Source organism: Lineus longissimus, chromosome 11 (assembly GCF_910592395.1).
Source record: "Lineus longissimus chromosome 11, tnLinLong1.2, whole genome shotgun sequence".
Lineage (NCBI taxonomy): Eukaryota > Metazoa > Nemertea > Pilidiophora > Heteronemertea > Lineidae > Lineus > Lineus longissimus.
In genome coordinates this window covers 10299853-10316643 of record NC_088318.1, presented here as the reverse complement: position 1 = coordinate 10316643, position 16791 = coordinate 10299853, and the positions used below count along the sequence as shown (strand labels likewise).

At 39.3% G+C, this 16791-nt stretch overlaps 1 protein-coding gene across 1 annotated transcript in view; it reads right to left on the bottom strand.

The window, feature by feature from the left end:
* LOC135495781 (protein naked cuticle homolog 2-like) overlaps positions 1–16374 on the bottom strand; it is a 106788-nt gene extending 90414 nt beyond the window's left edge. The window contains exons 1-3 of the mRNA XM_064784700.1: positions 16223–16374; positions 15243–15272; positions 7267–7394 (exon numbers count right to left, since the gene is read on the bottom strand). Coding sequence (XP_064640770.1) covers positions 7267–7394; positions 15243–15272; positions 16223–16247 — 183 coding nt within the window. The 5' untranslated portion in view covers positions 16248–16374. The remainder of the gene's footprint in view (positions 1–7266; positions 7395–15242; positions 15273–16222) is intronic.
* Between the last annotated feature and the right edge of the window lie 417 nt (positions 16375–16791).

The following is a 16791-nucleotide window of genomic DNA, read 5'->3' as shown; positions in this document are numbered from 1 at the left end:
CTGTGGGCAACACCAAACTCTGCAAAGCTGGTTATGTGCATCTCTGCTACAAATTTCATCAAGTGGGATTTTCAGTCAAACTACCACGCCAGTGAAAACAGTCATTTCATGTCACATTTAGGAAATATAGGCCTAATCTCCAAGTCACTTTGATATCAACAACATGTATCGAAGAAGCATGATGTACTTATTCCACCAAAATTTATATATCTTCTAAGATATGTGCATGTCAAAGATCTATATATTACAGCAGGAAATCCTTAAAACAACATGAACACACCACATCAAGGACACGTGTGTGATAGAAGCATTACAACTCAACTATACCAACAACACACCCCTCTAACCCAGAAAAGATTCCAACTGAAGAACACTTCCAAAAATCACCTTTAAAAATTGATTTTGACAACCCCAAATGTCATAGAACACCACATCTTTTGGTATTTCTTTCAACCCTTCTCACTTTACAATGTGACTATTTCTATCCCACTCAAGTGGAAGATTAAACCAAAGGGTCTACTTGAGACGGCCTGCCGACAATATGTTGGCCAGCCCTCTCTGTTGGACGCCCTTGCCCACCACAATATTGCCCACTTCAACCATTCAAGAAAGAACTACGCTTTGACGTTTCAATTATTGAGAATTAGAGGTAGTTGCCTACCACAAGAAAGGATCAGAATACACCCGAGTTCAGATCAAAGTCCACATGCTAACTTTCGTCAAAATCAAAGAAACCGCTCATTTTCTATGAAGAAAATTTGAAGGGTGCACAAAGTTTTCAGGTCCTACGCAGGTCAACCAGAGCACAATATTAGCCACAAACAATTGGGTAATTGTTGTTCCCAATTGTAGTGTATAAATTACAGTGTTATAAAGAGTTATGGCCAAAGACAATTTTACATAGGCCTACACCACGGTAAATAGGAGTTTGCTTGTGAGAAAGCTTCAAGCTGGAAGACTGACAACTTTCTACTTTTTCGTAATCAAGAAAACTGAACAACATCCAGCGGTCAAAGACTCATTTATCCTTATGCTAAACTTGTGAAAGAACTTTTGTGTTGTAAATTCACTAGCAAAAAATATTTTGAAAAACCTTCCACAGAATATTATAAGCCTACGTACCTCATTTAGATTTTTATCAATATTTTCCACTTTTTCCTCAGAGCACTTCCACGCACCCGCCATTTAATATCTATTGATACAGCATATCCTCACAAGATATCAAGATATGACCTTGAGATTCAGCTGTCAAGCTTAAATCGAATTAGCTGCACATGCCACAAACACATCTCCAACTACAGCATAGTCCAGAGCAACAATTTCATGAACATCACAGGATTCTAAACTACTTCGTTTATAACACATGTTCATATTCCGTATGTGAGGTCGGTAAGAAAAGTCTCAAAGAAAAGTCTCTTTTGTGTTGTCTGACAAGTCCTTTTCCTATTCTACAACCTGCTGTTAAATAAGGAATACTGGTTTTACAGCATTTTATGACCGAGCATGCATTTGCATAATCTTCCCCATAAAATCGACAGGATATATATCACTCGGCGGACCAGTGGGACTTTCAACCCTACTTGTAAATTGCGTGGCATCACAAATGAGATGGGTGCCAGGAGAATATTACCATAAACACTGTCTCCGGCCTGGCAACATATACCTAATCATCTTCGGTCACAATGCAGCAAGTTCTTTTCTTGATCCAACTGGCTCAAATGAACTGGATCTTTACCAGTGGAAACTAGACACAATTTGATTTTCTTATTTAATCAATGGAGTTTTCAAATCACTCACTTCACTTTCTGCTTTGGAAAGTCCAAAATGTCCAATAAATACAATCACCAATCTGTGAAAAATTCAAATCCAGAGTTGGCAGTTGAATCTGCAATGTCATCCTTTATGTCATACCAAAGCTGAACTGCAAGAAAGGACGATTTTCTCAGTCGAATTTGATGAAGGATAATCGTATTAATTAACTATACCATTAATCATATTGTTAGTGATTAATCATCATAAGTAACATCAAGGTGTGAGCACCCCGACCACAGCAGCCATTACCATGGACCGTAATTGTATTATTTGTGATACATGGGGACACTATCATTAGATTGGTTCATGACAGGCAAGAATGATTCACAGCTATGCCTATGACGCAACTTAAATGATAGAGAAGGGATATTCTGCATAACCAAGAGTGGAAGGGGCATTCTGCATAAAGATGGACAGGAGGAACATTCTGCATTAACAATGACAGAGGTGGCATTCGGCATAACCACAAGAAAGCCATGAGGGCTTTCTCAATAAGCATTGGGCAGGAAAGTTCTGCACAACCAAGGACAGAGGGGCATTAATGCATTCAGACCTGACAGCGCAATATTTGCAGTTCCTAATCAAATTTGTGCTATGTCCTCTCCGAAACTGCTGGTATCATAAAACCATTGACAGTAATTCCATAACACCACCTCGAAAAAAGGAGAAAAAAACAAACAAGAGAGGTTGGCCGTATGACCCCAGCTTGTAACATGCATAAAAGCATTCAATTAGATATAAAAGCCTGGTAAAAGTTGAACGCAGTTGTGATTGACACCAACCGATTGAATGCTGTCCCGAAGTGCCACAATTGTGGTTAACTGTTGCCGGATATGTAGACTATTCAGTTCAGCTCGACTGTGTTTGTGTTGTGCCGTTTTCACATTGACATGGTCTGAACAAATCGTGGTCGTAGGCTCAGTGTACGAGCGCTTATGATCACCCGGCGTGACTGACCGAGAGCTGGTTGTTTGGGTGTCACATTTTAATGATGTTTAACCACCCGCAGGATCACTAGACACCGATATTGGCATTCTTATGACTTTCTCTGCTACATCTACACCTCATAAAGGATCTATTTGGCCTTGGGAGAGATTAAAGTCCCGACGACCTGCAATATTTAGCATTGTTTGATGCTGATTAAGAAAGTTTCATATCATAAAGTTCAAGGTCAAATATCTTGCATGCATCTCGAAACTAAGTGGAACTGGCGCATGCAAGGAGTTTATCAGGACTGCGTCGAGCGTTCTCCTTCTTCTTTTGAATAGTGATTTAAGAAGGATAGGTCAGTTCTATTGATAACAACCACCATCACTTTTTGTTGATCCTGGACACCAAAAAGTTGTTCCCGCGGGTACATATTCAGTAAGATTCAGGTCCTTTTCACCATTTTTGCAATGCAGAAATAAACCGACGATCAACAAGCTGCACAGATTGAGATAATGGTTTTCAAACAGAAAAATGGCAAACCTTTCATTTGGCACTATTCATCGAGTCAGTATTTCATCATGATTGACCACTTAGCTAAGATTTCCCATCAAACAGACCGTTACAGAGAAAAATTACCAACTTGCTAAGATTTTCCATCAAAAGGACCGATACATAGAGAGCAATATTGAGGACATGTATCACCAGCAATAAAACATATTTCTATGGCCAAAGATACATTTCCAGGATTTGCATGGTATGATTTCTCAGCCCCATGTCCAATGATTCAGTAAGCTTGCATGCTCTCTTTGCATTGCCATTCATGTAAGTTATGTGACCTGTGAAACGAATTTAAAAAGGCACTGTCAGATCAAAAACTTCAAAAACCAATTTTTGGATATGTGGACAAAACCTTTTAAGAGTAATTGATCTCCTATCAGATGTGTCAGGTCTAAAGGCCATGTCAAAACTTCTGTAGGGCACATCTTGGAAAAAAATGAATGGATAGAAATTAGTCATTTTGACTCGTCTCCGTTTTTTATCTATTCAGAAAAGATAGTCATGCATGGAGTTGAATTTTATCGTGAATATCAATGATTTAAATTTATTTTGCATGTTAGTTCTTTTAAAAAAAGTTTTACCGATCTCGATGGCCTGGTGGTTAAGTCGTCCGCCTCATGAACGGAAGGTCGCAGGTTCGAGGCCCACTGGTAACCTCTTTCCGATGCGGCCGGTTGGTTAGCCACCAGCTTGTTAAATAAAGGGTACAAACTGCCTTCTCGCCAGGTGCCTGGCATTAGAGAGAGGAGTTTGGAAGTAAAGAGTGTCTCATAAGCCAAAAGCTGGCTGGCCCTTTCATTAGAGGTGACACTATAATAAACAAACTTTACTATTTACTTACATGAATGAACTGGACAATTTTCGAAAGTTATAGAAAGCCTTATGAACAAGTATGCAAAGTAACCTGCCCTAAACACAAGCAAACAAATCATTTAAAATGATAATTTAACAAATGACAGCTGCTGCACCATGCCTAGTTCAGACTCAGTCATGGCCATGTAGTGGTTAACTCATCTAAATGTACATTTTCTATTGTTTTAGATCAAGAAATAATATTTGGTAGGTAATAGAAGTCCATATATCTTTATCCTGTAGGTGTAAGCTGTACCAACTGAAAGTACTTCAGAATGAAAGTAGAATATCTCTACTTCACTCAAAAGTCCATTACACATTTTGACATGTTTTTTTTAAACCAAGAAACAGTTAGACTAACCTAAGAAAACCAATTAAAAAAACACACAACCTCATGAACAGCCTAGTGAACATTCTTCGGCTAGGGAAGGTTAGTAAATCTTGGGTTTCTTGAAACCTCAATCATATGGATCAGCAACCTGGTCTGACTGCAAAACGTCTCTCCTTCATAATCAGCTATGACTAAGGTCATCATTAAACTAATGATATTTATTAGGATAAGGAGTCCTAACTCTTGATGGTATCCGCTTACATGTTTTGAAACAATGCAAATTAGCAGGTCGCTGCAATGAAATTGATATTTTTATTAACTTTAAAGCCATGGTTAAGAAGAGTACTTCAGAAGGAAAGTAAAATACTTCTCCTCATCCAAGGTATATGTTTTTAGACAAAGAAATAGTTGGACTTAATCCAAACTGTAGGTTGTTTCTGTGAAAGCAACAGCAGAGCCATGTGCTACCAATAATTGTTGGCCATTAGATAGTTAGTTTCTTGCCAATGAAAATACCACACTTGCCAAATGGCACCATCCTACTAAACGGCACAGCGGGTGTAGCAATTGCTAGCAAGGCATTCCTAGAAAGGCTCAAGATCAAAAGTATCGGGATGCTTTCATCTCCAGGAATATCAAGGATGAAATCAAGAAACAGAGTGGTGGGTAAACCTAAGCCACAACAACGTTAGAAAGGTATGCTTTGGTGAGAGTGTTTGGGATTACTGCCGAGAATACTTAGGAAGGTAACCATGAACTATTCCAAATAATCAAGTGGGAACTGGTGTAAGGAATAGTTGGGGTTTCTTTGTGCTAAGTATTCTGAAGGGTTTCTTTGCTTCAGGAGGGAATTACCGCATCCTGTAAAACCTCTTACTGGACTCAACACTATGTAGGCCTAAATGTTAACCGAGAATAAAGGTATAGCATAAAATATTATATGAAATATTTCAACTGAAAGACATTAGTTTTATCAGAATATGCCCAAATCTTCAAATAAAACATGAACCAACCTACCCCTTCACAATTTTTTTTGAGAAAACATCACTAATTGGCATCATCATCCGAAATACACCATAATAGGCCTTTGGATTGTTATTCTAAAAAAAACTCACATTGATTGAACGTATTATAGGATCGGTACAAAGTAAAGCAGGTGGTCGTCATGACATCTCCTATAGAAGATCACCGGGAGAACACAACGCAGAATTTCATGAAGAATCCATGCTGGACTCGTGTTAGTGTTACTTGTATATGGTTAGTGTTACATAGTTAGTGTTACCTGTATATGGTTAGTGTTACCTGTATGGTTAGTGTTACCTGTATATTGTGTATCCTTCATCATCTCCATCACATTCCCTATTTTCAATTACATGTATTGTAAAACAGAGCCATCATGATGACCCTCTCTTACCTGGCCTGCTATGTGATGGTGGACATCCTGGATGAAATATGAAATTCCACATTCCATTCATAAATATTTGTAATGAATTCCCCTTGAAGGGTTCACATTTCTGACAACTGATGAGGGCATGATTTGCAGCTGCCAGTCAGCAGGTCTCTTCCAACCCAAGTGTCCAGCTTCAATGGTCAAGCTATTTATAACTGAAGCTAGCAATGTCATGGCTGTGAGCAAGAGCCAATATTGAATGGGCTGAGATCACTATTAACTGTTCAGTGGTACCATGGGATGAAATTTGATGAAATTTTTAAAAAGCCCTGCCATGCCTAAATACTGCCTAGAATGTTAGTTATTTGGTTTGCAATTCTAAAATACCTTGGTACCGTAAAGTCAACTTTTAAATGGAAAATGCATAAGCCTCGTTCTGAGAGTGGAGTGTTTTGGACACGCAACCAAGATGCTCTACCAAAGTTCCCTCGGGTTGCACTAAAATGTGGAACCATGCACACAGCTCACTTCAGAAGTTTGAGGCTCTCAAAACACTGCTTCAAACACAAATCAGCCAAGGAAGCATCAACCACCCTAAGTTTTTTAATGAGCACTACACATATTTGCTGAGAAAAACGCTCCAAATAGCCCATTTGCGCGGATTTTAGTGTCACTTGAGCGAGCCGATCCGGACTTCCTTTACGCGCTGCCGTAACATAATGTAAACAACGGCGCTACCGGCGCTCCGGGCAGGCGATGGATGGAATTTGCCAAATTCGCACATATTCAAGTTATTTCGTGGCCTATCTTTTTAAGTTTGAGGTATTTTAGAATAGAAATTGAACCCTCGGCTTCGGACCTTGGTTGAGTTACCAAGACACTCTCGGGTGGAGCTAAAATTTCGTCCAAACCCTCGCCTGTCGGCTCGGGTTTGGACTGTATTTTAGCTCCACCCTCGAGTGTCTTGGTAACTCAACCAAGGTCCTCCGCCTCGGGTTCAATTCCTTAAACATCATTTTAGGCTTTTTTGATTTTGAATGATATCAACTAACATGATTCAGGTCGCTTTTGAAATAGGAACTCCTTTTCTAGATTTTACAGGGTCGGAAAGATATTCTCTCACAGGCAGTAAACAAAGCCCAGCATCATGTCATATTCTGGCATGTCTCATGAAAATGCTAATAAAACAATTAAGAATCATTGGAACTTTCTAAAATTCACTTAAGACATTGACAAGATAATATAGTCAGACTACTCTTCTGCAAAGTTTGATGAAAATCGCAGCATTGAATTTTTTTTAAATCACGGATATGTATGTACACAAAATGTACATGGACCCTACACCTGATTTGATTGTGTACTATTACTAAGCTCAGCAGAAGTTGCAACTTACCGATCTGTAGTTTTGATAATTAGCCAAGTTAAATCCAGTGGCGTTTTGTTGCTTCCAAATATGTTCTTTCCCGGTTGGTGTTGGTGACCTTGACCCTGTCATGTTAGCATTCACCAAGAGACATTCTCCTGCAAAGTTGGAAAAAAACAAAACATAAATAATGAAAGTATGAAATCGACTATCTAGGTGCACTGTAACAAAATTTCATCACAACAACAATGCTTCAGTTTACAATTTACCTGCAATACTTCCATGTTTTGAGATATTTCAATATTCAAGTCCGCATCCCACCAATTTCTTCACAAGCCAACTATCGAAAACCCTTTCAATCCCTTCGACTTACTCTGTAGCTCTATTAATTACCTTCACTAGATAGAGTACGAATAAACCTCCCTCGTGTGATCAAAGTGATGATGATTTGAAAGGTGTTAGGCCAGCATCCATCAAATCATTACAATTATTGACTTGATAGGTCTGTCTCTGATGGAGTCAGCAAGATATCTTATTGACCGGCCACTGATGAACTCCTTTGCTGGTCTTGAAGATTTGGGCATTTCCACTCATCTAGTCATGTTGACCCCCCCTCCCAAAGGTTGAACAGTACACATGTAGTGTGACTGTGAGTTGGGATACTAATAGATTGGTTTAACTGATTAACCTTCATCCCAACCTCGAATAAATGCGATGTGTTTCCTCAAGCAGAGGGAGGATTGGGGACATATCCACCTGAAAGTGCCAAAAGGTGGAAATTTGTGATTTTGACCAGGTAATGTTCCTTGCCCTAATCCTTTGTGTCATTTTGGTAGTATACATTCCATAGCGTAGCCTTTGCTACATTTTAGAAAGTACCGCTTTGGACATTTGCAATAGTGTGGGTCCAAACTTCAAACTATATTTGCTGCACAATTGCCTACACAGGGTTTATGATATCTGCAAAATCCCCTCAAAGTAGGTAATCTATGCCTTTGATTTCAATAAATCCACACCTTTTGTGACATTATAAGCGTAATAAAGAACAATGAATGATAACATGGTGTAATGAGATTGTCTAGTTTCATAAATCTGTATTTACATACGTAGATAACAAAAGCCAATCTTTGGAACTAACTAAGATCATGAGGCACAATTGTGATGACCATCCTCAAAATGATGACAGCTTGACAACTTCTGGTGGCAGTTTTTTGCCTTTGAACAGCAGTACCCCTCCCAAGGTCACTGCACCCAGCCAGTACATCGTCACTACGTGGCATTGGCTGTCACTCGGGCATGCATGGTTTTGTCAAGTGATGTGAGTGAATGACAAGTTCTAGTGCAACTTTGACAGTCATCCTGTGATGCAGTCACTCATCGGAGACCGAAATGACAAGTTCTAGTCCAACTTTGACAGTCATCCTGTGATGCAGTCACTCATTTGAAACCACCGGTTTCCTACAACATGCACAGAAAATCATCTTGCTGCGAAAAGAAATCTAATTGTAATTACATGTACATGTACTGTTGCAGGGTTTCCAAAATGCTTCTTTTTTTAAAGTACACGATATCGCAACAAGTATTTCTGTGTTTACAGTAAGTCAAATGCCCTCAATAGCTTTAAAGAGATAAAAAAAGGAATTTTGGGCTCTTTGAGCATGGTGCAAAAATAATGCTGCACAGGCACTTCATAATGGAGAAAGAGGATCCCAAAGCCAATTAAAGGGATGATTCCCAAATCCTAAAAGCACACTTCTCAGCATGACAGCAGATTTGGCTCTTTCAGATGAACTGGCAACAAAATTTCAGTTTCCTTCAAAAGGCACAGAAACTTCTTGCATTCTTAAGTTGAAAGAGGCTCAAGCTCAACTTTGGCACACAAGCCAACCATATCATCGCCACTCAAAGATTCCAATTGCAAATAGATTTGTCTCAAATAAATATTTGCATGAACTGATCATCATGGAGTTGCTAAAAGCATTCTTTGGTCTCATATGAAATTCATGACACTGTGTTTAAATAGTGTTTGTAAAGGTTAACACTGGATATATTATTTGTAAATGTTTCCATATCTCAAGGGCGATTTCAATCTCACCTTAGACAGGTGCATTAACTTCGCTAAACCGAATAAAGCAGCTTGATTGAACAACCACCTCAAGGAGACAAACGCTTCAAGCAGGGGGAGGGGGAAAGCGCCTTGCACTTGCAGACTAGAGGTTTTAGTCTCTGCGATCCGAGAGTAACCAGCAGAGATGCAACTGAACTTCCAGCGGTGTTGCCTCCGTTACCTCCGCCCAGGCCTGCCAACCCTAAATTTTGCCATAAGTATTTTCCCCACAGTTCAGGCATATTTTAGGGAACAAAAGCCTATTTTTCTAGATGGTGCACAAGTAATGATTGAACATGCCGAAAACAGCAGTAAACATGGTAAATGAGAAAATGGAAGTTGGCACAAAAAACTGTATTTAAATGCCGATTTACCATGATTCCATGCCCCCTTTACTAGCTTTATGTCTGATCCGACATCCGGTTGCCTACTGGTACCAGTTCATCATCAGAATCATCTCAACTCTTATACTTGAGCACACGTAAAGAAGGGTGAAGTTCAGAAATCTTGGCAGAAGTGTGTTCATGTTGTCAAAAAGCCGCCTTTTATATGGCGATCAAACGGACTTAACTCAGGTAAAAACTCGAACAGGTGTGTAGTTCATTGATGACACAACAATGGCAGGTCAAATTCGCATAAAATATTCAAATGTGGAAGTGTACAAGGCCTGCCGCAAACCGCACAGATGCCTTTGTGCTGTCTTCGGCACCAACGGCTTCTTAACTCTTGAAAACCTTGTGTGGCATCCAGGTTAACCCACTCTGGTCATTGGATGGCACCCAAGCTTCAGGTTCTACCACAATGGTTTGGAAACATTAGGATGGATCTTTAACCCACTCTTGTCATTGAATGGGACCCAAGCTTTATGTTCTACCAAAACTTAGAGTGGCTTCTTTAACCCACTCTTGACAAGAGTGGGTTGTCATTGGATGGCCCCTAACCTAAAGCACAATGGTTGGATAACCTTCAAACATGGCTTCCAAAACCCATTCCTAAAGGTCTGTGGGTATGGAACATAAAACACCCAAAGCTTTGATGCTTTATTCTGATTCTCATGGTGTTGTTGATATCCTGTCACTGTCTCAAGAAATTGTTTCATCACAGGTAACTTTTGGGCTAAATCATGTGGTTTTAGGTAGCCTCTGAGGTCAATAACCAATTGAAAAGGAGCCTGGGGACTTGTGATAAAAGTACATTATCATGACGAATTGCAAGCATACAAGAACTTGTGAGTGACACAGTTGGAGTATCTAAATACTGACTTTTCATAGTTATGAACTTCATCTCAAAAGAGACAAAATTTATGAGGTCAGAAACAAAATCAATCAAAGGGACAATCGGGGACAGGCAATGAAAGAGATTTTTGGAAAAATCTATGTACACAGTTTCATGCCACTGCTGTCCATTAGTAAACTTCCTTGCAACAAGCAAGTCACTGATTGGGGAGTGGGTGCACATGGTGCATGCCCTCCCTTCCCCTTTTTGTCAAAGAGCAACAATTTCTCAGGGTGCCTCTCCCCAAGAAGCCAAGTCAATGACATGAACGTCTCAATGGGTAAGGAAGGACTGGCAGTGACTGAGCTCTGTTCGTCACAATCTAAAAATTCCACATCATGACGTTGCTACTGTAATCATACATGTCATAGGCTTCACCAATCACTGGTTGCAGGAAAATTCGTCCCCGGATAATTTGTCCCCGGAAAATTCGTCCCCGGATAATTCGTCCCCGGAAAATTCGTCCCCGAGGATGATTCGTCCCCGGAAAATTTGTCCCCGAGGATAATTCGTCCCTGGAAAGTTCGTCCCCGAGGATAATTCGTCCCCAGAATATTTTACAAAGTTGAAAGTTTCTGACTTTACTTTCTAAGACTCTTAAGTCTTGTCGAATGGACTGTAGTAATAACTACTACTTTCGATTTTTCTCATTCAGTGTAACACCTCTCTTTACTACCATACTAGCTAGTTACCTACCCCACTATTTTTATAGTAGGTAGAAGTAGGCAGGCGAAATATTTTATTGAAGAATTTAGAGCTTTTCTTTTATTCTGACCAGTAAAAATACTTATTTGAAAAAAGAAGAATTATTTCGCCTGCCTACCTTTACCTACTATGAAAAGAGTGGAGTAGGTAACTAGCTAGTATAGTAGGGTAGTAAAGAGAGATATAATGAATGCGAAAAGTCGAAAGTAGTAAGTAGTAGTTATTACTAGAAAGTAATGTCAGAAACTTTCAACTTTTGTTTAATTTTCCGGGCACGAATTATCTTCGAGGACGAATTTCCCAGGGATGAATTATCCTAGTGGACATATTTTCCGGGGACGAAATTTTCCTCGGGGACGAATTTTCCGGGGACGAATTTTCCGGGGACGAATTTTCCGGAGACGAATTTTCCTAGAGCCTCAATCACTATATCTGAAATGCAGGCAGATTTGCCAAAAAAGGATATAGTATACTCTGTTATCAGAACATATTGTAGGGGGGGGGGGGATAAAAATAAAACTTGAAAGAAGAGTCATGTAATTAGTACTAAAAGACACTGTATCTCATCAAAAACCTGTAACTTTAAACTTTCATACAGCCTGATTTAAAACTTGCTTCTAAAAAATATTAAATCAAGATCGGTTATTTTCATTTTTCATTGTCGCTATTTGATCTACAGCATTCAAGCAGGTAAAAACTCGTTTTATTCCCGAAGTGACAAAATCAATGTGGGAGGGATCTGCCATTCAGATAAATAATTGGCGTGGCCTCAGAAAGCATAAAAATAAACAATTTGAAAGAGACACTTATATTTACACCAAACACCAAGTTTTTCAACATCTTCAATGCCGCATATTCTATTGGTAATCGATTTTTCAACAGTTTAGACGATTACATGCCTATTTTTTTTCATAAAATATTAAGATAATATTTCGGCAAACCAGTCAACACCCCAACAACTCAATCATTGATTGCAGTACAAATGGACAATATATGAAAAATGGATGAAAGCAAATAACTCATTTATGCAGAACTGATACATCAAAGGAATCTGCCAAATTGATCTGTCGGAATTATATTATCATGTATATTTCACAATCTGAGTATCATTTATCAAAGAAAATGGGCACTTTGACAGTGCTTACTGAAGGGGAGTTACATGTAATTTATTTACACATTGCTGTTTGGAAGTGGGAACTCACTGCAGTGCCGTGTATCTGAATAATATCATACATTCCATAATTCCAAAAAACAGTGACTTTGTTATACATGTATGTATTGCAGGCAAATCCATCCCTTAATTCTTTACAATGAGGATGCAGACTGCACTGAAGCCTTTCATGAATTATATTGTCATTTTGTGTGGCGTCCCAAGCTTCTAGCATAAGCGTCTGGAAACCTAAGAATGGCTTCTTTAACCCTTTGTTATTGTGTGGCATCCAAAGCTTCTAGCAAAATGGTATGAAACCTTAGAACGGTTTCTAAATCTTCTAAACCCACCCACCCTTGGTCTGCAAACCTTAGAACGGCTTCTTTAACTCACTCTTGTCATTGCGTGGCATCCACTTTGCTTCTAGCACCTTGGTATGAAACCTTAGAATGACTTCTAAACCCACTCTGTCACTGTGTAGCATCCAAGCTTCCAACACAATGATATGAAACCTTAGAAAGGCTTCTTTAACTCACTCTTGTCATTGCGTGGCATCCACTTTGCTTCCAGCACATTGGTAATGGTATGAAACCTTAGAATGACTTCTAAACCCACTCTGTCACTGTGTACACTCCAACACAATGGTATGAAACCTTAGAAAGGCTTCTTTAATTCACTCTTGTAATTGTGTGGCATCCAAGCTTCCAACACAGTGGTCTGCAGGACCCCTTCAGTGTTCTCCACAAGGCTATTTGTCGGGGTGGCGCATGCTACCTTGGCAGCTTACCACCCTACCTTGGAAGAGCCACCCTACCTTGCTCCAGAACTTTGTAGAGGGTTCCTATACGGCCACCCTACATCAAATTGCTGGCCACCCTACCTTGTGTTGCACACTGGTAAAATGAAAATTAAGGGTATCACCCTACCTTGAGAAAACCCAGTGGAGAATACTGCCCCTTAGAATGGATTCTTTATCTCTAGTCATTGCGTGCCATCCAAAGCTTCTAGCGCAATGGTATGAAAACCTTCTCAACTCACTCTTGTCGTGTGTTTCATCCAAGCTTCCAACACAATGGTCTGGAAACCTTGGGATTGCCTCTTTAACACACTCTTGTCATTGGATGGCACCCAAGCTTCAAGTTCTACCACAATGGTTTGGAAACATTAGATCGATCTTTAAAACCCACTCTTGTCATTGAATGGGACCCAAGCTTTATGTTCTACGACAGGAAAACTAAGAGTGGTTTCTTTAACCCACTCTTGTTATTGGATGGCCCCTAACCAAAAGCACATTGGTTCGATAACCTTTAAACATGGCTTCCAAAACCCATTCCTAAAGGTCTGTTGGTATGGAACATAAAACACCCAAAATTAAGAACAATTTGAATTAAAATTTTCAAAAATTGAATGGGAGGAAAAGGAAGCAACTCAAATTGAAAAGATATGAGCCTCACTGAGAGTACAATGAAGCATTGTCAGCATCACCAGCTAGTAGTGCAATACTGAAATCAGCTAGATAATGTTTCTATCTATTGCATTCTGAGAGAATCAAAATCCTGAACTCTGGGCAATATGTGCCAAGTCCAGGTTCCAAGTCATCTGGTATTCCTATATTCCGAGTCCCTCGATGGTTTCCTTGTAAAAATGGCTCTTCTACGGCATTCCTAAATATGGTAGCATAAACTGTCGCGCCCATTTGGACCAAGAGCTACTGGGCCTGCTATAAAGGACTGACTTCAAGCACCAGATCTCTACTTGGGGCGACGTGACGAAGCAAAGATCATAAAGCAAGCATTAACAACAAAAGCTTTTCACTTATTGCAGCCTATCCGACGGAACCTTTAATGTGAAACTTCAACGATCGTGTTCCCCAAGATGCCCAGATCCAAATGCATAAGTTGAATCAGAACCTTATAGCAGGAGCGCCGTTTTCCTGGACGCACCATCCAGGGACTCGGAATTCAGGAATACGAGGTGACTCGGAACCAGGATTTGACACGTAATGCCAGGAGATCAGGATTTTGATTCTCTGGGGTGTATTAACCCTTTTGGCAGCAAATGTAGAATAAAGTTCAAATTGCAAAGTAAATAACGGGATTATATACTATCCGGTTATACAGACACACGAGAAAGACTTTGTTTAACCCCTTCAGCTCAGTTTAGACTTGAATGAATATGAAATGAATAACCCAAGGTGAAGAAAGTGCAGAAATGAATTCACATTGATTTGATAGCGAAGGAAATTGAACAATAAAGGTCTGCAGATAATTTCGAATTTGGCTCATTTTCAGGTCAGAATAATATGAGTGCGAACATCTCTCCAACAAACTTTTGATATCTACCTGTTCACATAACAAGAGGAGCACCAGTCAGCTGATCCACACTTTCTGAGGTAAAAAAATAAAGGTGTCAAATTGACCTTCTTGGATCTCAAATAACCAAGGAAGACAGTCTCATTTCTAGAATTCTATCCAAGTTATCAATGTCATCAAGATTAAATAAAGACTATCATACATGACAATTAAATATATAAGAGGACTTTTCTTTTTCAGTTTGCAACTTTCCGGTTTGAAGCAACTTGCTTGTTATTTTGCATATATAGGTCTTCAGATGAATGCCAATTAGTTAGACTGGTGTTCTGGGATCATCGCCTAAGTATTCAGAATACCTGTGAAATAACTACTGGTACTGGGTAGCGTATGTAATGTTGCATACAGCAGCAGAGTTAGTTACAAACTGAGTGTAAGAATCACGTTTTGATGCTCTTACCTTCGGGAGCCTCTCTCGCACGGTGGTAGACTGTTGGTTGTCGACACAGAGCAGAGGCCAAACAAGTAAGTTACAAGGCAGCAGCACATATGCAAATAAAGGAAAACAATAGAAAACAATTAATACGAAAGTTAAATCAACATACGAAGCGTCAATCAGAATGATCATAAGCCGGAAATACTGTAGAAATTAAAATTCAAAAGGGAATATACATCTGTCACGAAAGACAACAATATACTGGTCAAAAGTAACATCTTCTACCAATATCCAGGCAAGTAATAGTTGCACAGTGGTGGCACCTTATATATTAGGTTGTTTTCATACTTTGAAAAACATTAACGTTGGTCGGTGAGGCATGTCATCATTTTATATCAGTAGACAGTATGCTTGAAGCCCCTATCAACTGGCAACACCATCGAGCTCTTCAGTCAATCCTGTAACTTCGGAGTTCATATTATACCTTTTTCACCAAATTATCGACCACATTTTATTGGAAATAACTCATGACGTACAAATACATTGGTAAACAGCAATGATCACACGATGTGGAGATATTAGGTCTTTTGACATTAATCAAAATAATACTAATTACAATGAAAGCTGAAATTAACCCCTATATTAACATGCATTTCCTTCTCAATAAATAGACAGTCCATTTGAAAATCAACACAAGGTTTCATTTTCAAAGTGGTTAAAATGTCACAATGTCATCATATCAAGGCCACTGTTTAAGCAAAAAGATCAAAGCAATGATAACCTTTATTATAGCAAAAACAACAACAACACATAATCGTGATATAGAAATACACTTCAAAGCACAAGACAGCATGTAGAATTTATACACAAAAACACATGCTTTTTATCTGACAGCGTGTATTGCTAGATCAGTAGTGGTAACCCACTACACTGTATCCCCATAGCACATGTGTAGCACACGGAACTTCAATGCGGATTTTCATTGTAAACACTGCATTTCTTACCGTGTTTACTCTGCATTTTCCCCATCTTTTCATCCTTTGAGACATCAGTCCATAGCAAAATATCCTCAGAATATTCCAAATGTGAACGTTTAGGCAAAAATGTACTCTCAATTGCAGAATAAGTCACATTATCAACACAACTTTGCCAGTGTGGGCGGGGCTTCTGAGAGAGAGCCGAATTGCCATGATTGACAGCTGGGATAGTCTATTATTTTATAGGGATGACACAAGATCAGTGGCGCACCCGATACCAGATAAACACGAAGGAGAATTCTATTACTACAATATTTTGAAGTTCATTCTGATTTATAAATATTTGAGTACGGATTCATCTGGCCGTTTAGTACATTAATGGATTTGATGTATGTACATTGTAGTTTATGTAGCAAAAACCTTTGACACCCCTATATTTTGGAAAGGTTCAATACGTCCAATACGGGAATCCACCATTGGCCAGCTAACAAAAATCTATTATGCCCACTTTATTGGACTATTTTCATTCATGCAAACGTTGTCTTTGATGTCGCCGACAACGACCCTTTACACCCAGCCGTGAAAAAACACACCAT